The sequence below is a fragment of the Saccopteryx leptura genome, chromosome 2 (genome assembly GCF_036850995.1).
Source record: "Saccopteryx leptura isolate mSacLep1 chromosome 2, mSacLep1_pri_phased_curated, whole genome shotgun sequence".
NCBI lineage: Eukaryota > Metazoa > Chordata > Mammalia > Chiroptera > Emballonuridae > Saccopteryx > Saccopteryx leptura.
The window spans coordinates 274329694-274351952 of record NC_089504.1 but is presented as its reverse complement, the minus strand read 5'-3'; the positions used below and the strand labels follow the sequence as shown (position 1 = coordinate 274351952).

General features: G+C 41.2%; 1 protein-coding gene across 1 annotated transcript in view; it reads left to right on the top strand.

The window, feature by feature from the left end:
• Nucleotides 1-2893: 2893 nt before the first annotated feature.
• LOC136392002 (mitochondrial calcium uniporter regulator 1-like) overlaps nucleotides 2894-22259 on the top strand; it is a 61405-nt gene continuing 42039 nt past the window's right edge. The window contains exon 1 of the mRNA XM_066363961.1: nucleotides 2894-2977. Within this exon, the coding sequence (XP_066220058.1) occupies nucleotides 2894-2977 (84 nt within the window). The remainder of the gene's footprint in view (nucleotides 2978-22259) is intronic.

The window sequence follows — 22259 nt, the reverse complement described above, 5'->3', positions numbered from 1 at the left end:
AGACTTGTTTCAGGTGAAGGTGCTTAGGCTGGTGACTGGAAGAAAGTAATTGATCCTAAGGAGAGCAACGTGGAGAACCTGGTCAGGTTGGAAAGAGAGACAAATTCAAATGACTAAAATTGGAAAAGCATCTAAGGCATCCTTGGGCCATGGAAGGAGTTTCTGGTTACTATTATTAGCCAATATTTATCTGTGTTAAGGGTTTGATTGACCTTTGCAGTTCTCACAGTAACCCTCTCATGCAAGAAGTATTGTTATTATCTGCACTGTGCAGATGAGGCAATGAGGCTTGGAGTGGTTGTTAGATGCACCCCGGTGCCTCGGCTAAGATTCTGGGTGGAAATTGGGGCAGGTAATGGGCATAAAAGGGAGGTTTAAGGACCCTTTAACAAAGACCCAGGGATCTGTGGAGATAACTTTTGCTTGGGACTGTGATGCGAGCCCCCAGCAGACAGGACTGTCAGAGGTACTCGGCCCTGCATGCTGGATACAGGGTCGATGTGAAGCGAAGGAGAGACGGCAAAATACAATGGGGGATGACTGATGGAAAGACCCAGACGCATGAGTTGAGGTGCATCCAATAAAGGCTGTTTGCTTCAACTTACCTACTTGTGTAAAGGAAGTGCCCAGCCATTTGTCACATTGTACAATAATAACATAAACTTGCATCCTTCCTGATTGAGCTGGCTTTATGCTCACCCACCATCCAGGAGCTGAGTGAAGGGGACAAGCTCAAAATTGCTAAGGTGCGGCTTAACTGGCCAACTCCTCAACCCACTAGGAGTGAGGTTTACTTTCATCACAGCCCCTTATTTTCAGAGACTCTTGCCTTCTGCTCCCCACTCAGATCCTCCCTAAGATGGGAGGAAGTGAAGGGAAGCTGTCTTCTCCTGGGTTCACCCGAGATCCCAATAGAGTGTCCTAAACTGCCTTCTCTCATTACGTTTTGCTATTAAATGGCCTTCCAATCACATGATGTTCCTCTCTGCCTCATTTATTGAAAAAAGAGTTAGGTAAGCTTTAAGCACAGTGGAAGACATGAAGATGGATAAAAAATAGTGCCTGCCTCCTGAAGACCCCCCCACAATGAGGCAAGCAGGTTGCAGTGCAGTGTACCCCCCCAATGAGGCAAGCAGGTTGCAGTGCAGTGCACCCCCCAATGAGGCAAGCAGGTTGCAGTGCAGTGCACCCCCCAATGAGGCAAGCAGGTTGCAGTGCAGTGCATCCCCCAATGAGGCAAGCAGGTTGCAGTGCAGTGCACCCCCCCAATGAGGCAAGCAGGTTGCAGTGCCGTGCAGTGCCAATTGTGATGCTACAAGATTCTACGATTCAGAGGAGGGGGCAATGAGCCGTGCACGGAGAAGCTTTGTCCAAGAGGAGGAGGCCACTGGGCAGGGTCTTGAATGACAGAAGATAAGTCCTGAATGACAAGAAGAGCACTTTCTGCAAAAGGACAGGCACATAGAAGCAATGAGGTTTAAGGGAGAAGGACATTTTCCTTTCTGAAAAAAGTTTCTATTTAGAAAATTAAATTTAATGAAGTAACATTGATCAATGAGAGTATATAGGTTTCAGATAAACATCTCTATAGCGTTTGAACTGTTGATTGCATTGTGTATCTATCACCCAAAGTCAAATCATTTTCCGTCATTGTATATTTGTCCCTCTTTATTCCCCTAAGCCCCCAAGCCCCTCCCCCTAGTAACCCCTTTACTTTTATCTCTGCCAATGAGTCTCAGTTTTCTATCTCGCCTATGTGTGGAATTATATAGTTCTTAGCTTTCTATCTTTTACTTATTTCACTTACTATATAATGTTCTTGAGGTCTGACATTTTCCAGATAGCAAGAAGTTAGATGCATCTGACTTTTAAAAATATTATATATTGCATGTGCACATGCCCAGTTTGTTACCTGGGACAGACTAGCTTCTGAACACCTAGCAGCTGTTCCTGCTGTTGTTGTTATGGGGTTGGCTTAGAGCCAGGCTGCCAAAGACCCTGCAGTTTGCCCCCCTTTCTTCGTGGAGACAAGTGAGGGTCGTGAAATTTTTTCCATGGGCTTCATGATTGCAGTTGGGAGTTTTTACAGTCGCATTTGCTTCCGTGGAAAAGCCACGGATGGCTTTTCAAGAGTATGTTTGGCATAGAAAGGCCAACTGAGAGGCTGTGCTAACTTTTCAGAAAAGCATGAGTAGGACTGAGAGGCAGAGGGCAGGGGGGAAAGTGAGTGGATTTTAGAAAACTTTAGGAAACCGAATTAACAGGACTCAGTGACTGCTTGGATAGGGAGTGACGGAAGGAAGTCAAGGACAACTCTCAGCTACTTCAGAAGTCGGGGTCCCCATAACCTGAGTTGAGGAGGAAGAACTGTCCTGTTTCTGGAGAGAGACTCGCCTGAGCAAACGAAAGAACATGAGCCCGGAGCCCCGGCCTGCCTCTGCTGGCTGAAACGCCCTGTTTATACGCGAGGGCTCTGACACTCTCCAAACCATGGTTCCAGCAGGACCACCCACGGGACAGCCAGGCAAGCAGCAGAGGGGGGCTGGGTTAACAGGACAGAGGATCCCAGAGAGCAGTTTGTTTATAGTCCAAATTTGCCCTGGGCTTGATCTAAGGTGCCGCCTGTCTCCATTTGACCTGTACCCCAATTGGACTCCAACCTCATCTCCTAGTCACAACTGACCTTTCCCCTCAGACCAGAATGGGGGGAGGGTATGGGGGAGAATGGAGGTACCCCATCGGTAGGAAACAGTGGGGAGTAAAAGTGATTTTGTACATCAAGTGACAGCCTGACCAAGACCTCCTAAATTGCATTCCCAGTGGACACTGAGAGTCTACTTGAGGCTGCAGATTAATTAACTGTGATGTTCAGATTGTTCCCGGCCGAGTAAGCATGACTGACAGCTCGGACAGCTCAGCTCCACAGGCCCTGGAGAAGGAGCTGAACACGGGGTCATGGGCTCAGCCTGGCACACAGGTGCACGTTAACTGACATATGCCCACATGAGTCAGGGAGGAGAGGGCCCACAAAAGGAGGGCAGATATTTTATTCTTGAAGCCTATTTGGGAGAGGAGAATTGGAAGCAGAGGAAAGAAAGGCAAGCACTTGAAAGTTTTCATGCCTGTGCATGAATTATAACAGAGCTTAGATTTGGAAGGGAACTTGGAGAAAATCTAGTCTAATTCCTTTATTGCACAATGGTCACAAGTTTTTCATTGTTAGAGATAGAACATAAACCCAGGCTTTCTGACTCCAGTGTCCTTAGACTCTAAATATGATACTTGGTCTCCTTCTCGAACTCAGGAAGTGGTGAGTTGAGCAACAGTCTGGTTGATTTCTTCAGAATCATTGTCCAACCCAAATAACAGCCTTCCAAAGCTTCAGAAACAATGCTTTTCCAGTGATAGCTGACTCTCACTCCCCAGCCTTCTGAATCTAGTTTCTCTGCTGGGAATCATTGAAATTATATTCATTATCAGTGACCCAAGCAAAAACATGGAGTCTTATCTCTTAGTCATTCCTTCTGAAGTTCTCCCAACCAGAAGTTATTTCTCTGTCCAATGTCAGGTCCCTGACCAGGTGAGCAACTCCCCATATCTTCTGAATTCATTCCCAGGCAACAGCCCATAGGTGGGCCCTTCCTTTTCATGCCTCATTCATTCCAAATTAACCTGCGCAGGGGTTTCTCTTCTCTGAGATAATCGTAATGGTGGAAAGAGAGATATAACTAATACCTGCCAAGATGTTAATAATGACCAATGATATCTTAGTACAGTAACTTTCAAAAATTTTTAAACAAATTTTAATTGCAAGGTCAAAATAGCCTGAACAGGTGGTGGAGCAGTGGATAGAGCATTGGACTGGGACATGGAGGACCCAGGTTGGAAACCCCGAGGTCACCGGCTTGAGCACGGGCTCATCTGGTTTGAGCAAGGCTCACCAGCTTGAGCTCAAGGTCACTGGCTTGAGCAAGGGGTCACTCAGTCTGCTGTAGCCCCCTCAGGTCAAGGCACATATGAGAAAGCAGTCAATGAGCAACTAAGGTACTGCAATGAAGAATTGATGCTTCTCATCTTTCTCCCATCCTGTCCCTATTGTCCCTCTCTCTGTCTCTCTGTCTTTGTCACAAAAAAATAAATAAATAAATAAATAAAAAAGAAGGGTCAAAATACACTCATGGTAAAAAAAAAAAAAAAAGTGGGTGATAGTACAGAAAAGAATACAGTGAGATGTTAAATGTATGCCCCAAACTCCACGTCTCAGTTCCAGGTAGAATGTTATGAACCTTTCTCAAAGGATTCACGCATACACAGTAGATAAGTGTACATTTTAAACATGTTTAGAACTAGCCCGTAATTCTTTCCTGACTTCTTCATTTAATGATCTATCCGAATGTGTTTCCACATCAGAACATATTGGTCTCTGGTGTTTTAAACAGCTTCCTCAACATTTCATTGTGTGGAAGCAGTATAATTTAGGATGATGGACATTTAAGCTGCTTCCAGTTTTTTCTTACAAATGATGTTTAACTTCTGAAAGTACAGTGCCTTTCCTGTAAAATCTCTGCATGGAGACTCCTAAATTTCTCAGGGAAAAACTAAACGTTCCTGTGACAGCGCTGGATGCATTGGTGAGTCTTGCCCCCTCTGGTGGGCCTGGGAAAATGTTCAGTGGAACTGTTGAGGGGTCCTGGGAACTCAGTGTGAAAAACCTTTGCTGTAATTATTTACTTTGGCACTGGTATTTATTTACATTTAAAAATAAGGTTTCTAAAGAATGAATTGCTAATGGTAGACTTTGAGGTACTACATCAAGCTGTTGTTACTGCTGACTTTGAGTGATGGTACCTTTCCTATGCTTCTTGAATCAAATTACCCATTAGACAGATTGGCCCTTTAGATAATTCTCCAATTCCCATTTCTTAACCACATCAGGGGCACGTAGTTTGCCGGTGGGGGACCCAAATGGAAAGAACCTGGAGTGGGAAAGGGTGTCAGGGCTCACACCTCCGCTTCTCCATGCTGACGGCATGTCCTCTTCCAGCCTCTGTCGCAAGGTGTTTAAAATAGCTCAAAAACCCTTGCCCCTCCACCACAAATCATAGCAAATATAGGCAAACTTTTTCATACTTTATCCCATGACATACAGATAAGAGATTCTTATTTTTGTTCTTGATCCTTGACGAATAGGAATTTAGGAGGGAAAATTAATTTGGAGATGAGAAGAAAGATTATGAATTAGACTTTGTATATCACGTTCTTAAGAGAATTTTTAGGTGTAGCTCCTAGATTCAGGAGTGAGATCATAGTTGGAACAACAGAAGCAGGAATCATGAAGCACTCAATACAGAAATGAATAAATAAATGCCTACTTAAATGAATGAATGGAAGAGAAAAATGGTGCCAGATTCTTCGTTAAAATAATCATTATTTTTCTTCAGCTTAGGGAAAACAAATCAGGCACATTTGACTCATTGTTTTCCCTGAAAGCAACTCTATGCCATCCAGAGTGGCTTTATTCTCCAATAATCAAGAGCCTGGGGGGGGGGGGTTTGCCTTGTTTTCTGAGGCTCAGAATCCTAACAATGCACTAAATGTTTGGACCTGGAGTCTTCCTCTGATTAACCTTCTGAGTGACTTGGTTTCTCTAGTTCTGGGATCGGCCTTGCTGTTGTCTTCTCTCTACATTGAACTTTTTCTCAAGAGTAGTCCTTCTTTGGGTGTTCTGAGACCCTATGTCCTACATAGAGAGAGCTGTTCCCACACCAACAAACAATTCTTATACACCAGCAAAGTTCAGAAACTCAACTCAACGCTGACAATACCTACCAGGAAACCTAGCACGAGGCTCCCCAGTCCTGCAAGACGGCAGCCCCCCCTTCAGACTTCAGTGCAGGTTGTCACCAGCTGCAGGACTCCCTCCTTGGTTTTGATTAATTTGCTAGAGGAGCTAGTAGAATTCAGGAAACATTATCCTTGAGTAGATCACTGGTTTAATATAAAAGGATGTAACTCAGTGACGGTCAGATGGAGGAGGGGCAGAGAGCAAATGCGGGGCGGGGCAGAGAGCTTCCACGCCACTCTCCCTGTGCTTCTGCACGCCCACCAACCTGGACGCTCTCGGACTCTGTCCTTTTGGGTTTTTAAGGAGGCTTCATTACATAGTTATGACTGATTAACTCATTGGTCATTGGCAATTGATTCAACCTCCTACTCTCTTACCCTCCCAGAGGTCAGAGGTGAGACTTACAGTCCTCTAACTACATGATTGGGGCTCCTAGTGACCAACCCCCATCTTTAGGAGCTTCCCAAAAGTCACCTTCTTAATATAACAGAAGACCCTTTTTATCACTCTCAACACATAGGAAATTCCAAGGATTTTGGAAGCCATGAGCCAGGAACTGTGGATGAGGATAAAATATGCACGCAAAATACATTTTGATCATCTGATGACCAAATATATATTTCTTATAAATCACAATATCACAGGTCCTCAAACCATCTACATCTAAATAATCAAAAAAGCTTGTTAAAAGTGTCCTGCCTCAGACTTAATAATTTTAAAAACTCCATTTTTTTAATTGTACTTCATGTAATTCTAGAATTTAGAAACAGCTATTCCATACAGCTGGGGACTAAAATCCTTATCCCTTTCTCAGACTCAAGGCCTTTTTATCATCCCTTTGTTGACTTCCTGTCTACCTACTTCAGGGGTCCCCAAACTACAGCCCTCGGGCCACATGCGGCCCCCTGAGGCCATTTATCCAGCCCCCGCTGCACTTCCAGAAGGGGCACCTCTTTCATTGGTGGTCAGTGACAAGAGCATAGTTCCCATTGAAATACTGGTCAGCTTGTTGATTTAAATTTACTTGTTCTTTATTTTAAATATTGTATTTGTTCCCATTTTGTTTTCTTACTTTAAAATAAGATATGTGCAGTGTGCATAAGGATTTGTTCATAGTTTTTTTATAGTCTGGCCCTCCAATGGTCTGAGGGACAGTGAACTGGCCCCCTGTGTAAAAAGTTTGGGGACCCCTGACCTACTTGCTAGTTTGGATCTTCATCTGTAGCCTGGGGCTGGCTGGCTGTGGCCACTGTTTCCAGGTAAAGGGTGCTGCTATCCAATGGGCTGTACCAGACCTCTTCCCAAGATGAGGAGCTGGATGCGTCCTTCTTTTTGTGGCTGGTTCCGCCTCAGTTAGTTGGCTCTTCTTAGGTTTTGACTCTGTTTAGTTGGCCCATTTCCCAGCCTGCTTATTTAGGACTTTAAAAAAAAAACAACACTATGGTCAACATGTGTTAAATAATTTTTATGTGTTATTATCTCATTTAATCATAACAACCTCACTGAGTTAGACTTTATTTTTACCTTTGGATATATCCTCAGAAGGGTTAGCATATGACCTTCAATTTGCCAAAAATGGTGTGTGACAAAGTGATTTTTCTTGCCGTGTGTTCCCAAATGGTCACATCTGAGTCCCATCTATTTCTTCATAATCAAAAAGCCTGCTTAAAATTGATTTGTAGCTAGCTCAATAAAAATGCTTTTAGAGAGCTTCTTGTAGATAGATAACCAGTGCTGGTCCGGGCAAAAGGCTACTGTCTATGAAATTTGAAATGGGTTGTGGACCAATGAGGATTCCCAGGTTTGGGTGTGGAGGAAATCGAAGCCAGCAGGGCAGCAGGCAGGCAGTCGGCCAGAGGGAAGGGTCCTGAGTTATGGGACTCTGAGCCCTGCCCCGGAATTCGGCAAGTCAATCCTTGTTGATGGACGTGGAGGCCCAAAGCAGTGCAGATTCCAAATTCTATAGAGACCTCGTTAGTCAGATTTCTCTTCTCGGGACAAATGCTTACACCACGGGATGTAACCACCAGAAGAGCAATGCATGACAATGAAGCTTCAGAAATACGTCTGAGTTATCAAACTTCAAGTTCAAGGACACTGCGCAACAGGCACCGAGCGTAACTCAGTGGGATCCTGGAGCGCACGGGGCTAGGGCTCTTTCAATCTCTTCTGAGGCCGGCATTTGGGGAGGCGGTTGGGATGATGGAGCTCGTAGCCGCAGCTATGCGGCATGAGGAGCTTCAAAGACTAGGCAGCCTAGGTTAGAGGCTTTGCAGTTGTAGCAAAGCAGGGCCCTTTGAGTTTTGTAAAAATCCACAGCAATTTCTTGACTTGCTTGGATTTAAAACCAAAATCAATTTGTATTAGATTAGCTGTATGTCAATGTAGGCCAGCTTTCAGGCTCCACCAGTTTTAGGTAAATTGAATTGGCAATTCAGTATCCTTCTCAGGTCTGAGGGTCACGCGGCTGACTCCTGGAAAAACAAAGAAGACAAACAAAACAACATACAGATCCAACAAGCAGGTGATGGAGTCAGAGGGCCCTGCCTTCTGAGGCGCGGACCAGTCGCTCCTTCAAGCGGAGTCCCTCAGAGGCCATCTTGTCCAGTCCCCTGCTTCCAGAAAGGACAGAGGCAGAGAGGTCCAGACAGCGGTGAAGTTAAGCTGTGTTTGCAGTTTGCCGGAAGGGGGCTGCCCTTTGACGCTGATTCAGACGCTTCTTGATACAACTACTGTCAACCGTTCGTGAGCACTTTCACTGTGTGGATGGTGTGCTCCACCTGTGACAGGTGTCACTTCCCGTAAGCGTCACCACACACATGGTAGGTACATCTTATCATCATTACAGGGGCGGAAAGCACGGGTTAGAGAGGGTAAGTATGTTACTCAGGCTTACCACCCAGCTGGGAGGTGGGGAAGCCGCATCTGGGACAGTCCACATCACTTGCCCACATCGCTCTGAAATTCGGACTTGGATACCTGGCTTCCTTTTGTGTCCCCTGTAGACATTCTTTTTTTCCTAGCCCTACCTTTGTCTCTCATTTCATCTTTCCAGAACTCTGGGTTGTTTGGGTTTGTTTGTTTTCTCTAGAAAAATAATATATTTTTCTTGGTTTAAGATTATTTTAACTATGACAAGCAAAGTATTTCCTAAACCAAATTTCCCTCTCTCTCTGAAAATATGGCTGTATCTCATCCCCAGATCCAGGGAGAACCAGCTGAACTAACTGGAGGCCTTTGAGCAGGGATTTCTCTGCAGTAAATAAGAGCACGGGTACATATCCCAGTGCCTCTTTCTTTTTATTCCTACTGTCCCACGCGCTCGGGGAGGCAGGGACTCAGCACCCATGGAGTCCAGAGTCTTCTCCTCCGCACACCGAGCTGCCTCTGAGCCCATCCCCCCTCTGCAAAGACTTCTGTGCCCTCTCATCAATTATTATTTCTCGGGCACCCACTGGGTGCCTGGCACATCAGAGAAAAAATGGATTGGCTCTGCTGTCAACAATCACCCTACAAACAGCCAAACAATTTTGATGTTCTTCAAACATATTATAATTAAAAAATTACATGCTGGGAGAAAAATTATAGGCATTTAATCAGAAGAGAGGGTCAAGCTGATGCAATTAGGGAGGGGGGGCTGGGCTGCCTTTTATCAACAGAGCCCGTTTCATCACTATCCTGGTGAAAGCAATTGAATCCGAGGCTCAGATATTTCCATCAAGTTACTTTTGAATCGAGAAACTATGATATCATTCTGTTTGTTCAGGAGTGTCTTTAACCTCCACACTACTCTTTGAGGTCACTTTCCTATTGCAATCCATTTACGTGGCTATCGCTTGATTCTCACTGTATATCTCCAGCCAGTTGTGGCCTAATACGTAAATGCATTAAAAAGAAACAAAACAAAACAAAACAAAAATCAGTTAGCCCCAGTAAAAAAAAAATTACAAATGCAAGGTAAGTGAAAGCTCCCAGGTGGCAACCACTGAAGTATTTGCCAGAAAGGAAATCTGTTAGTGAGCTGAAGTGCTTTTAAGAGAGTTGAATCATTCACTGACTCAGAAAATTGCCCAGGTCTTGGAGTCATGACTGAAAGACCATGGAAAACCAAAAAGAAAAGAAGCCTTTGTAAGTTCTCCTCCTGCCCCCTTTTACAGATCTCTCTGGGCCGCTGTACAGCAACTTGGTGGGCGAGTCGCAGGTGTTCAGAGAGGTCTGCTGCTTTCTTTTCTCTGGCTCCAGCCAAACGCCTCTCCCATCAGTCACTGAGATGGAGAGAAACTTAGTTGGCTGCTCTCTCCTTGGCGGAGGAAGTCCAGCTCTTCCACCCAGAAGAAACAGGAAGGCGGGTGGGGCTGGGAGAAGGACGTTTTTCCCACGCATGCCCCGATAGGAAGAGTTGCCTCCTGGCCCCTGTCAGTGTCGCTTAGGCAGCAGGACGGGGAGGGAAAGCCCTGGAATGGGAGGTTGGGGACTTGAGTTCTGATCATTAATAACTGTCTCCATTCCTAGAATTCAGCAATTTATTCTATATCATAGTAATACTTTAGTAAGGACAATGTTTATCTCTTTTGGTTTCATAATGCTTCATGAGTTCAAAAACTTCTTTCATCTTTACTCCCTTATTTGAGCTTTATCAAAACTGTGTGAGGTGGTTAGGCATATACTGTTATATATATATACCTGTGGTAACTTAAAAGATAGGAAGGTTAGAGGTATTACTCACCCCTATGTAAGAGGTGGAAGAAACAGAGGATCGGGCAGTAAGTGACTGGCTCCACGGTCACACTAGCAGAGAAGAACTCAAACACAACTAGACCCAACTGCTCTTTTCTAAACCCTAATGTACTTTTAGAGGATGATACCTGCCCTATATTATTACCCTTGTGAGACTCAAATGAAAAAAAAAAGTTTTTGAAATGTTTAAAAGAATGTAAACTCACTGTATAGTTTTAAGTGTTTAGGGTCCCTGACGGTGTGAGAATGTTCTGTTGCTATGTAGCCAGGTTCAGTAGGAACCACTGGCATAAATTTCTTGAGGCATCCTGTTCTCTTTTCTGAAAGCAAATGCTGAGGACAAGGCCTCTTCTAAAGATGAATGCCCAGAGAGAAAAAATACAATAAAAATGACAAATAGATATTGAGCAAAGACATAAATATGGCACAGCAGCAAATTGCTGCTGTCCTCCTCTTAAAAGAGAAAAGATGCTGAACAACAAAAGAGGAGAGGTTGGGAGGGTGGAGACAGATGTCAGGGACGGGGATGGACTCTCAGGCGACACTCTAGATTCGCATGGCTGATATAAAACAAAACAGTTAGGGAGATGATGAGCTAGAACTGTCGACAGCTGAAGGCAACCTCTCCTAGGCTGGCGTATGTTCCACAGCCTAGAGGAGTCTAGCCTAGGGATGAGCATCGAGGAGCAAGAGGGAGTCTGTGTGTGTTTATGCGCATGTGTGTGAGCTACTCTTCTAGCAATAATTTATTCCAGTTATTCCTATCTCTTCATCCTTTCATCATTGCCTCTGTGTGTTGGGCACTGGGCTAGCTACTGGGAATACAAAAATTAAATATAGGAGTCCCTGCCCACCTGAAGCTCTAGTCTAGTGAAGAAAAAAATAAATGAATGATCAGTACACACAGATACGCTGTAAGGTAGATAAGGGCAGGGTGCTATGGGTGCTTAGAGGAAAGCCATCAAAGCCACATTGGGGGAAGAGAAAGGGGATGGAGATAGAAAAAGCTTCCATGAGGGGCATAGATTATTCACTGGTTACTCATAGCATCTAGGGGCTTGCTTTTTTTTTTTTTTTTTTTTTGTATTTTTCTGAAGTGAGAAGCGAGGAGGCAGAGACAGACTCCCACATGCTCCCGACCGGGATCCACCCAGCCGCCCACCAGGGGGCGATGTTCTGCCCATCTGGGCGTCGCTCTGTTGCAACCAGAGCCATTCTAGCACCTGAGGCAGAGGCCACAGAGCCATCCTCAGCGCCCAGGCCAACTTTGCTCCAATGAAGCCTTGGCTGCGAGAGGGAAAGAGAGAGACAGAGAGAAAGGAGAGGGGGAGGGGGAGAGAAGCAGATGTGCACTTCTCCTGTGTGCCCTGGCCAGGAATTGAACCCCAGGAGTTCCATACACCAGGCCAATGCTCTACCATTGAGCCAAGCGGCAAGGGCTTGCTTTTTGAATCAGTGCCATCACCCAAGTATGAATGTGGAGGTTTCTCCAACCCAGACTGTGCTGATGGCCTCTTGCTTCTTAAATAGAAACTGTCCCTACTTTTGCCCCTCCTCCACAGAACTCTGTTTCACCAACAAATTAAAATAAAAATTTTTATTATTATTGATAATTTCAATAATCAGAAGCTTATAACAGCTTTCTCTAAGTGCTCTCTTTACTACTGCCCATTAACTCAAAGGTCTTCTTAAGAAATTTTTATTGAATTTATTGGGGTGACATTGGTTAATAAAATTATGTAGGTTGCAGGTGTACAGTTCTATAATACATCATCTGCATATTTGTGTGTCTGTCACCCAAAGTGAAGTTTCTTTCTGTCACCATTTATCTCCCTTTACCCTCTTCTCCCTCCCTCTACCTCCTCTTCCCTCTGGTGATCATCATACTGTTGTCTGTGTCTGTGAGAGTTTTTTATTTTTTTTGCTTAATCCCGTCATGTTTTTCACCCAGCTCCCCAATCCCTCTCCTCTCTAATAGCTGTCAGTCTGTTGTATCTATGGTTCTGTTTCTGTTGTGTTTGTAGGTTTATTTTGCTTATTAGAGCCCACATATAAGTGAAGTCATACAGTATTTGTTTGTCTCTGCCTGGCTTATTTCACTTAGTGTAAGAGTCTCCAGGTCCATCCATGCTATTGCAAAGGTAAGATGTCCTTCTTTAATACAGCTGAGTAGTATGCCATCAAAGACCTTCTTTTAGGACTCTGGCATTTGAGGCACCCAACCTGCCCACTCTGAGCCAGCCCACTCATCATATCATCATCATGGAATCATGAAGACCACTTAAAATATCTGTTCTGGCCTTGAGGGAAAGAGAACCCTTTCTGTTTTGGCTTTGGACACAATTTTGACATCTGGTCAAAGCCATTTTAAATTTGCAGGCACATTTTCTACCAAATAGCTATAGTCAGTGGCTTTTAGTTCTTCCTCTGCTCCCTAGTCTCTGTTCTTTGTATCTTGTATCAGTGATGTCTCCTGTTCCACCTCTGTCTCCTGCCTGATCCAGGGTACCCTGATGGGCTCTGTCTCTACATTTGGGATCTTCCATCTTAGATCCTTTTTGCTTTCCTGTTATTCTGTTACACATTCATCCTGAATTCTTTGCTACTTGATCCTATTTTACTTTTTCCTCTATATTTTCCCTTTGATCAATAAAAAAATTAAATTTTCTCAATTCTTCCCTTATCTAGTTCAGTCGAAGGACCCCTTTTTTCTCTGGTGTACCTCTTTTCATGATAATCATATATAATATATGACCCTCCATTATACATTAACAAAGCTAGAGCCCAATATTTGCAGCTTAAAAATATATTACTCTTTTCATGTTGAAATAGGATGATGACCAGTTTGCATAAAAAACAATTTGACTGAAACCAGTTCTTTCCATAATCAATTTACCTAGTTTGCCTAAAATTTACCTGTTTTTAAAGTCTCTTTATATTTACTTGAAGATCTCATTTTATAAAAATATTTCTGCTACAGATAGTAGTTTTTAAAGTAAGTTAAACCAATTTTTCAAAAGAGGTCTTTACAAGTTAATTCAATATTTTTGATAAGTATATATCATATTCACATAATTTTTTGAATAATAAAATTATTTTTGAGCTCTTAAGTAGAATTGTACACTGTTTTATTTTTATAAGTCAGAAAGATTTTAACCAGATTTCCTAAAGACTTATTTTTCAAAGTTTTATTTTCTCACAATAAATATAAATATATATTAAATCTGCACAAAACTGATTTTACATCAATTTTTATTAGTGATAAGCCACTGGTAAAGAAGTTCACCTTGCAATCATTTTGGGAAAAAATGTATCATTTTCTCCAGTGTATGGTACCAGGTATCCACTTTGCCACATGTTGTACGGGACCTGAAGTTACTTTACAAAGAGAAACAGACTGTAGTTTATGTGCGTTGGCCCATTTGTGGATTTTGGTCAGAGAGACCTAGACTAAAAGTTTAAGTCTGTTTCTGTGTACAGGAAACCAAATATAGGGACTCACAAAGAACTGTCCATGGTGAATATATAAGTTGACTGTAGAAATTAATCTTGCATTAGAGTAAGGTTAATTAATAAGCTTGAAGATATAGCTAAAGAAATTGGCACAGTGATTTATGGAGAGATAGAGATAAAAAATATGAATGAGAAGTATAAGGAGGAATAATTAAGATAGTATATAATCTGTGTATCAGAAATTCCAGAAGTAAGGAATGGTGGAGATGAAATAATCCAGGAGAAATTTCTAAACCTGAATAAATATGGGAGTTTGCAGATAGGAGAAGAATTTAGAAAAAGTGAGTAAATTAAACATCTCATATCTAAGCATATTGTAAAGGAATTTTAAAACATAATGGAAAACTCTTAAAACCAAATAGACAATGTTAGGTTACCTACAGAAAAATGATGATGTTTTAACAATATCCTATCAACAACAAAAGATGGCTGAAGACAATGAAATAGTGTCTTCACAATGTTGATTACCTTATTAGATACAGAAAACTATCCACATGTACAATGCAAGCTCTAGCAAACAGAATAAAAGGGAACTTCCTAACTTGACAACGGTGTAACAAATAAACAATATATTTTATGGAGAAGTTTTAGACAACACATTTCCTTTGAGATCTGGCATTCATAGGTCACTGCTATTACTAGTGGTCGTGATCAATGAGATATGGAAAGAAAATAAAAGAACTTAAAGAGTTAGAAAAAAAGAATAAAATTATTTATAGACAAGATGATTGCTTATATAGAAATACATTAAATTAACAGACAAAACTTTGTCATTAGGTGGATATTAAGCAAGATCAGTGTATAAAAAATCAGCTCATAACAGTATGTCTAGAAAATATTAAAATAAAATACATTCATAATAAAATATGAAGAAATCAATAATAAGTACACAAGATATTGATATGGAAAATAAAACTGTATTAAAGAACATGGAGTTCTAAAAATGCAGAAATTTATACTTTTGAATGAGATGTGATGAAAATTTTTTTCTTCACATTTTATTAATTTTAATGGGGTGACATTGATAAATCAGGGTACATATGTTCAGAGAAAACATCACCAGATTATTTTGACATTTGATTATGTTGCATACACCTCACCCAAAGTCAAATTGTCTTTTGTCACCTTCTATCTGGTTTTCTTTGTGCTCCTCCCCTCCCCCCACCCCCTCTCTCTCCTTCCTAGATGTGATGAAAATTTTAAGATACTAATTTTAAGTTCATTTATAAATTTAATTTAATGTTAATAAAAATTCAAACTGCATTGTTTAAGAATTAGATATATTTATTTGGAAATCTCACAAAGAGCTAAGGAAACTTTAAAAACAGCAAGAAAAAGAGATTTTTCTTGCAAGATATCTTGTAAGCACCTTGTACAGTAGTTATAATTGTTTTAAAGTCTTGTTTTTCAGTTGATTTTCATTGGACTGATTCTCTTTCTCTTTTGGCTTGCATTTTCTTGCTTATCATGCTTAATGACTTCCTTTTTCTTGCATACCAGGTACTACATACACATTTGACCTTGGACCCTAGATATTTTTGCACTCCTAAAATAGTACTGAGCTTTGTTCTTGAATACATTAAGTTACCTTGAAACGATTTGGTCCTTTTGGATTTTACTTTTAATCTTGGTTAGGAGCGACTGCAGCAATGCTGGTCTGGCATTCAATTTTCACCACTAAGAAAAGACCCTTTATGATACTTTACCAGAAGACTCAAGAATTAAGACATTTTCCAGTCTGGTTGGTGGAAAAAGGAACTATCTTGTATCATTGTGATTTTTGGTCACTGTTCCTTCCAGTCCTTTCTGGGTAGGTCTTTCCCCAGCCTTAGGGATTTTTCTCACATTCTGGCACATATCAGTATTCAGCTGAATACTCAAGAGGAACCCTCTAAGATCTGTGGAGTTCCTTTCTTGTCTAGTCCCCTCCTTTTTAGTATTCTGTAAAGTGAACTCTGGCCACCTTGCTCTCCCCCGACTTGTTTGCTTTACTCAGTCTGCTGAACTCTCCCTGGGTCCCACCTCCCTGTACCACCCCTGGGACTCGCAAGTCAGTGAGCTCCACAGATTTCTCACTTCATTCGTTTTCTATCAGGGATAACCATTCTTCATTACTGGCTGTCTAGTGGTTTGAAATAATGTTTCTTTTCGTTGTTGTTGTTTTCAGGGGGAAAGGTAAATCCAGTTATTGTTGTTCCATCTTGGTTGGAGGTAGAATTTGTGATATAATAGTATTAATATAATCAGATATAAGCTATAAGACCCTCTTTGAGGAAAGCATTCAGGAAGTGGTTTGGAAAATGAGGATTTTTTTTTAAGTGCTTCTTGACTTTTCCAAAAAAATTAAAAAACAAAACTAGGCTATAATAAAATTAAGTATTATTTAGACTGAGTAAGGTCATTACATAAACATTAAAGAAGCAATATACCAAGAAGTATGAAATCCAGAATATCAAGGAATTTCTGTCATAGATGATAAATTCCACAAAACAATACATTTTAAAAATTATTGACAAAAAATAGCCTCACAGAATCACCTAAAATATTGGTGCACGATCTGGGAATTTGAAGATAAAGACGGATGTTTGAAGATCAAAGGATTAATATTAAAAATATTTAAAAATTTGCATAAATGGATATTAATACCATATAGGACAATAAGCACAGAATTTAACAGACATTTCAAAAAAGAAGAAACCTAAATGACCAGTAAATGTGAAAATATGTTTGGTTTTATGTTAAAAAATGTAAATTAGAGCAACATGGTTCTCTGGTGTACCTAGCATATCTGACATGTGAAATAAAATTTTTAATACTCTCCTCTGTACAACATAATTATTTTCAGTAATAATCATGAAATAAAATGATATGTGATGTTGAAGGCACTATATATACTGCTCACAAAAGTTAGGATATATTTTATTGCTTCATATTCATTTTGAAATGTCCTTTAATTTTTGTGAGCAGTATATTTCAAAATAGATACAGATGTTGATTCACTGTCCCTTCTTTGTTTTTTTTCCTATTGTTATTTGTTTCTGTCATTTTATGTTAGTTCCCCACTTCCAATTTCTTTACATGATTCAAAATAATTATGAGCAAATACTGTCAGCATTTCTAGTTCTTTCTGTCATTATTTCTAGGTCTTTCATGTTCTTGCCAGACAATAAAGCACCACATTTATTCTATATATCTACCTAGTATTTTCAAATTTGTTTTAATGTATACAAATCTAGAATAAGTTAATTTTAATAAATCTATTATTCTTAATGCATATTTTAGTTTTAAAAACAGTTAACAATTAAAATGGATACATTTCACTGTGAAGATGTTAATCAAATTGAGTAAGTCACCCCATGTTTGAAATAAAGTTTGTACTTACCAAGCAAAAATATTAGCCCTCAGAGTTTATACTGCTTCATTGTTTTAAATATTAAGCATAAATAAATACTTTAAGTCGTCACATAGAATAATAACAAAACTGAAATTGCTCAAATTCTTTCTCTTTGCTTTTTCTGTCACTGGGCTATCCCTGTTTATTTCAAATATACTGTTTAAACATGAAACTATGTAGCCCCACAGGGTTTGGAGATATGATTGGTGCAGTAGCCAGGGCCAACATTCAGGCCAGTATAAATTTACTCTTGGAAGGAAGCTGGGTACTTGAATCCATGTGTATTCATTCAGGACAGACAGTGTAACTGAGACTTTTCCAAATTAACTTTCATGTAAAATACTATATAATGTTTATTAAAAGACAAGAATTACAAATGTGCCGATTCTAAGCTTACATAATATATTATTCAATTTTAACAATAGTTGTCACAGGGCAAGTTTCCTTGCCTGGAAAATAGAGTGGATATTGGTCATTCTCCGGAAACGATCCAAAGCTGACGCTTTGAACGTCTGTGGATACCAGGAGTTGGGTGGATGTCTTGTCTGTCTGAGAAAAGTAGGTCCATGGCCAAAGGGGAAAGGCATAGCTGGTCATTGGGCACGGGTGTCAGCGAGCATATGGCTATGATGAGAGAATGGATGAGGCTGCTCTGGTAGAGATGGCTGTAAAGTAATTAGTGCATCTAAAAAGCATCTAAAAAGCACTAACTAGTGCTTTTTAGATGCACTAAAGGCTTCCAGTTATATGACATCTCCAGATGGGGGAGACCAGTATTCTCATTCTAAAGAACACATATTTTAAGTAAATTAAGAAAGAAAAAATTTTAAATGTTAGAAGGTATAATTAGCCTGAGTACCCTGGCTACAGCAAGATATTGTGGAGGGGAATGACTTAAAGAAACTCAAACACATTTGGTGGAAGGCTGCAAAAACACGGCAGCCCCATCTTTGTGAGAGTATGGCTGTGAATAAATTTCAGTTTGTGGCACAACAAAGTATTGTGGAGGCTGTGCCCAAGGCAGGCGCGTGCTTTTTCAGATGAGGACTTAATAAATAAAAGCACTACCAGTATGTGTATGCACAGGAAATGGCTATTTCTTTGCTTGAAGATATTTGAAAATAATCCTTTCCACTTGGATACTAGAGACAGACGCCAGAGCAAGCTTGGTGTGAGCAGCAGTCGCAGACTTCTGTTGGAATTCTACTGCTGGGTGTGGAAGAAGCAGAATGAAGGGAACCCTTTCCTGGGATGTTCAGGGACTATCAGATTCAAGGGGTAGGCTTGGGCATGGACTGGACGACACGACCAGGACAGTTGGGAACCAGAGACACTCGTGCGCAGGACCATGTAGGAGAGCTCAAGGGTTGGAGAAGAGTGAGAGATACTGGATGTAGAGCAAGGAAGTGGACACCGGGAAGAAGGGAGGAAACTGGGTATGTAGCTGGACACCTTGGTCCAAGAATATGGACACAGCTGAGTTCAGTGAAGTCCTCTTAGAGGTGATGATTTCTGAGCTGAGTTACAGCTGTCTATGGCCAAGAGCATTCTAGAAAAGATAGCAGTCAATGAGGAGGAGGGCAAACAGAGAGGCAGAAATTGGACAGGGTCCAGAGGGGTAGTTTCTTCCTCTATTGACTACATTGTGAACTTTTCTCCACTTTCACTTCATCATTGTGCTTGTCATCACCCGACCTGTTGTTTTTATCTTTTTTTTTTTTTTTTACCTAGCAAAGTGAGTGGTGATTTTTGGTCAATGTTGTTTACTATTATATCTTCAACACCTAATGGAATAGTGTTTGGCATTTGCTGAATGAATAAACGAACACATATCGCACCAACTGGAGATGCCTCGTAGTTCAGCTGAGGGAGAGTTGAACAGATAGAACTATAGTTCACTTCAATATCGTTTGCTCCTACTTTCTCTCCTTCTTACCCTCAAACAGCAGGAGACCTGGGCAAAGCCTGAAGTGCTCTGTTTCTGAGGTTGCCCCAATCTTGTTTTTAGATGAACAGCTAGACCAGGTCACGCCAGTTACAATGGGAAAAGCTCTTCTACAAATCTCAGGAGGCATATATACTAGAAATCTAAGAACACCTAAGGAAAGCTCAGAGCTGTTTGGATCTGGCATGGTAGTTGAGGAGGCAATGTTATTTTGTCTTGTCCATATTCCTGACAAAGAATCTCAATTTGGACAGTAAAAAGGCAGAAGAAACCAGGAAGAGTTTAAGAAGTGGGGGAGACACCAGTCCCTGCATTGAAATAGAAACTTTCTCCAGGACTGGTAGCATGGGTTTAACTTTATTTCTTGGCCTTTGATTCTTAGTCTTTTCGTTTCCTTGACTCAGCAGGGTATCCAATGTGGTGCAAGCAATAGTAGTAATTAGAATCTGTACGACACAAACCCAAGTCCCAGCTCTGCCAGCTCAATAGCTGAGTGACCTCAGGTAAATCACATAGGCCCTCTGGGCCTCAGTTCTTTTATTTGATCATTTAAGGTTTTGCACCAAGTGACCTGTAAGGTCATTTCTTTCTCCAGTGAAGAGAACTTTGTCTTGTGTATTAGCCCTGAGGTTGTTGTTATTATTATTATTATTATTATTATTATTAATTGATTGATTTTAGAAAGAGAGGAAGGGAAGGAGAGAGAAAGAGGGGAACATTGATCTGTTTCTGTATGTGCCCTGACTGGGAATCAAACTGGCAATCTCTGTGCTCGGGCCAACACTCTATCAACTGAGCTATTTGGCCAGGGCTGTTAGCCCTGTTTTCCTGAAACAAAATTAGATGGCAATTTAAAAGCAGTGGGATGAAGAGGAAAATGGTAAGTTTTGGAGTCATAAGACCTGGATTCAAATTCTGACTCTACTTCTTAGCTGGGTCATCTTTATGACTGAGAAAAGGATGGGGACACTATCTAAGTCACATGGTGATTGTGAGGACCAGCTGAGACCAAATGCACTGTCACAAATAAAAGTACCTAGCATAGGGCTTGACTTAATGTAGGGGTCTAACAAATAGACAAGGAACAGATTGTCAAGGAAATGAGGCGTGTTGGTGCAGGCCCATCAGGCAGAGCGACTATGCTGTGACTGCTGCTCCAAAGCCAGGGGCTGGCCGACGCAGGCCTGGCTCAGGGCATAGATGTGGCATGCCCTGGCAGCAGGCGTGCACTCCAGAGACTCCTCTGAGACCTCTGGCCAGGGACTATTCACAGTCAATAAGAAGCAACTCTCTGGAATGTTGCACTTCAAACCCAATCTTTAAATAATTCTTCACCATGTAAAAAAAGTGTTCTAGGCTCTGGCTAGGTAACTCAGTTGGTTGATTTTCAACCTTTTTTGAGCCGCGGTGCATTTTTTACATTTACAAAATCCTGGGCACACCACCTACCAAAATGACACAAAATGACACTCTAACACAGTACATATTATAATACATATAGTTAATAATATAGTTTCTAAATGTATTTATACTCACACCTGACCATGTCTCATGGCACACTAGTGTGCCGCGGCACGCTGGTTGAAAAGCACTGGCTCTGCCAACGTTGCAGGTTCGATCCCTGGTCAGGTCACATACAAGAGGCAACCTATGAATGTCTAAGTGTAACAACAAATCAATGCGCTCTCTCTTTCTTTCTTTCTTTCTAAAATAATCAATACATTTTTTAAAATTCACAAAAAAAGAGAAAGTGTTCTGGGGGAGAAATATTGGTAGGGAAAGAGAGAGAGACAAGAAAAGCACCTTTGAGATCATGTTGAATAGAAAGTAAATTTCTGTCAAAAGCTATTTGAGAAACATGATGTGAATTGGCTACATCTCGTTTTGTTTCTTGTTCAGTCGAAAAGTTGATCAAATCACCGCTTCTGTCTAATCGACAACAAGACATACACCTGAGAAAAAGGAACAGCCTGCTGGTGAGCAAAGTGTTCTGAATGGGGGTTTGAGTTCGATTAGTGTGTCTTGCAGTGCATCGGGGTGAGTGTATGCCTTCCCCCTACCAGGGCCAGGGCTCCCCTGGGCTCCCCTAGCATGACTAATATTTGAGGTCAGAGTCCGGTCTGTGGAATGCTAACTCAGTTTCATATTGGCAATATTAAGACTTCCAGGCAAATGAATACTCATGTGCACGCAAGGGTTAGATATGCACACGAGTACTCCAGAAATGAAGGTTAAAGCATCATGAAGGATTGATGTTTGTAACCTAAGTCAAGGGTATTCAAAGCTAAGCCCCAAAGAGCTGTGCTGAGTCACTGGGGCTGCACAGGATTAAGATACATAAGAGAATTTTGTATTCACCCGGGAATACAAAATAGCACTTTCAAGCTTAAGCAACCAAGGAAAAATTTATGCTGGAATGAGATGATCCCAGCTGATTCTCTCCAGGCATCCCAACAAATAGGAGCGGCATTCACCCAAGTAGAAATTTATTCTGCAAGTAGCAGGTAGCTGGATGCAGGGAGTTTCTAGTGGAGATCATTTTTCAGTCTCACAATTCAGGTTATCGGCCTCAATAGTAGTGATATTTTCTTCTCTTCTCTAGAAATGCTTTCCTTTTTAAACAAAGCCTCTTTTAATCAGAACTTCAGATCACACATGGCAATCAATTGAAACTGTTTAGGGCATTTACAGTAATTGATCTACTATAAGTTCTTCACAAGTGGATTGCAATACATATACATATGTACTTTTCAAAGAATTCAAAAGCCATTAGGCTGTTCTCAACTCCTATCTGATCGTCTGAGGGCCATTGACTTGATATGATA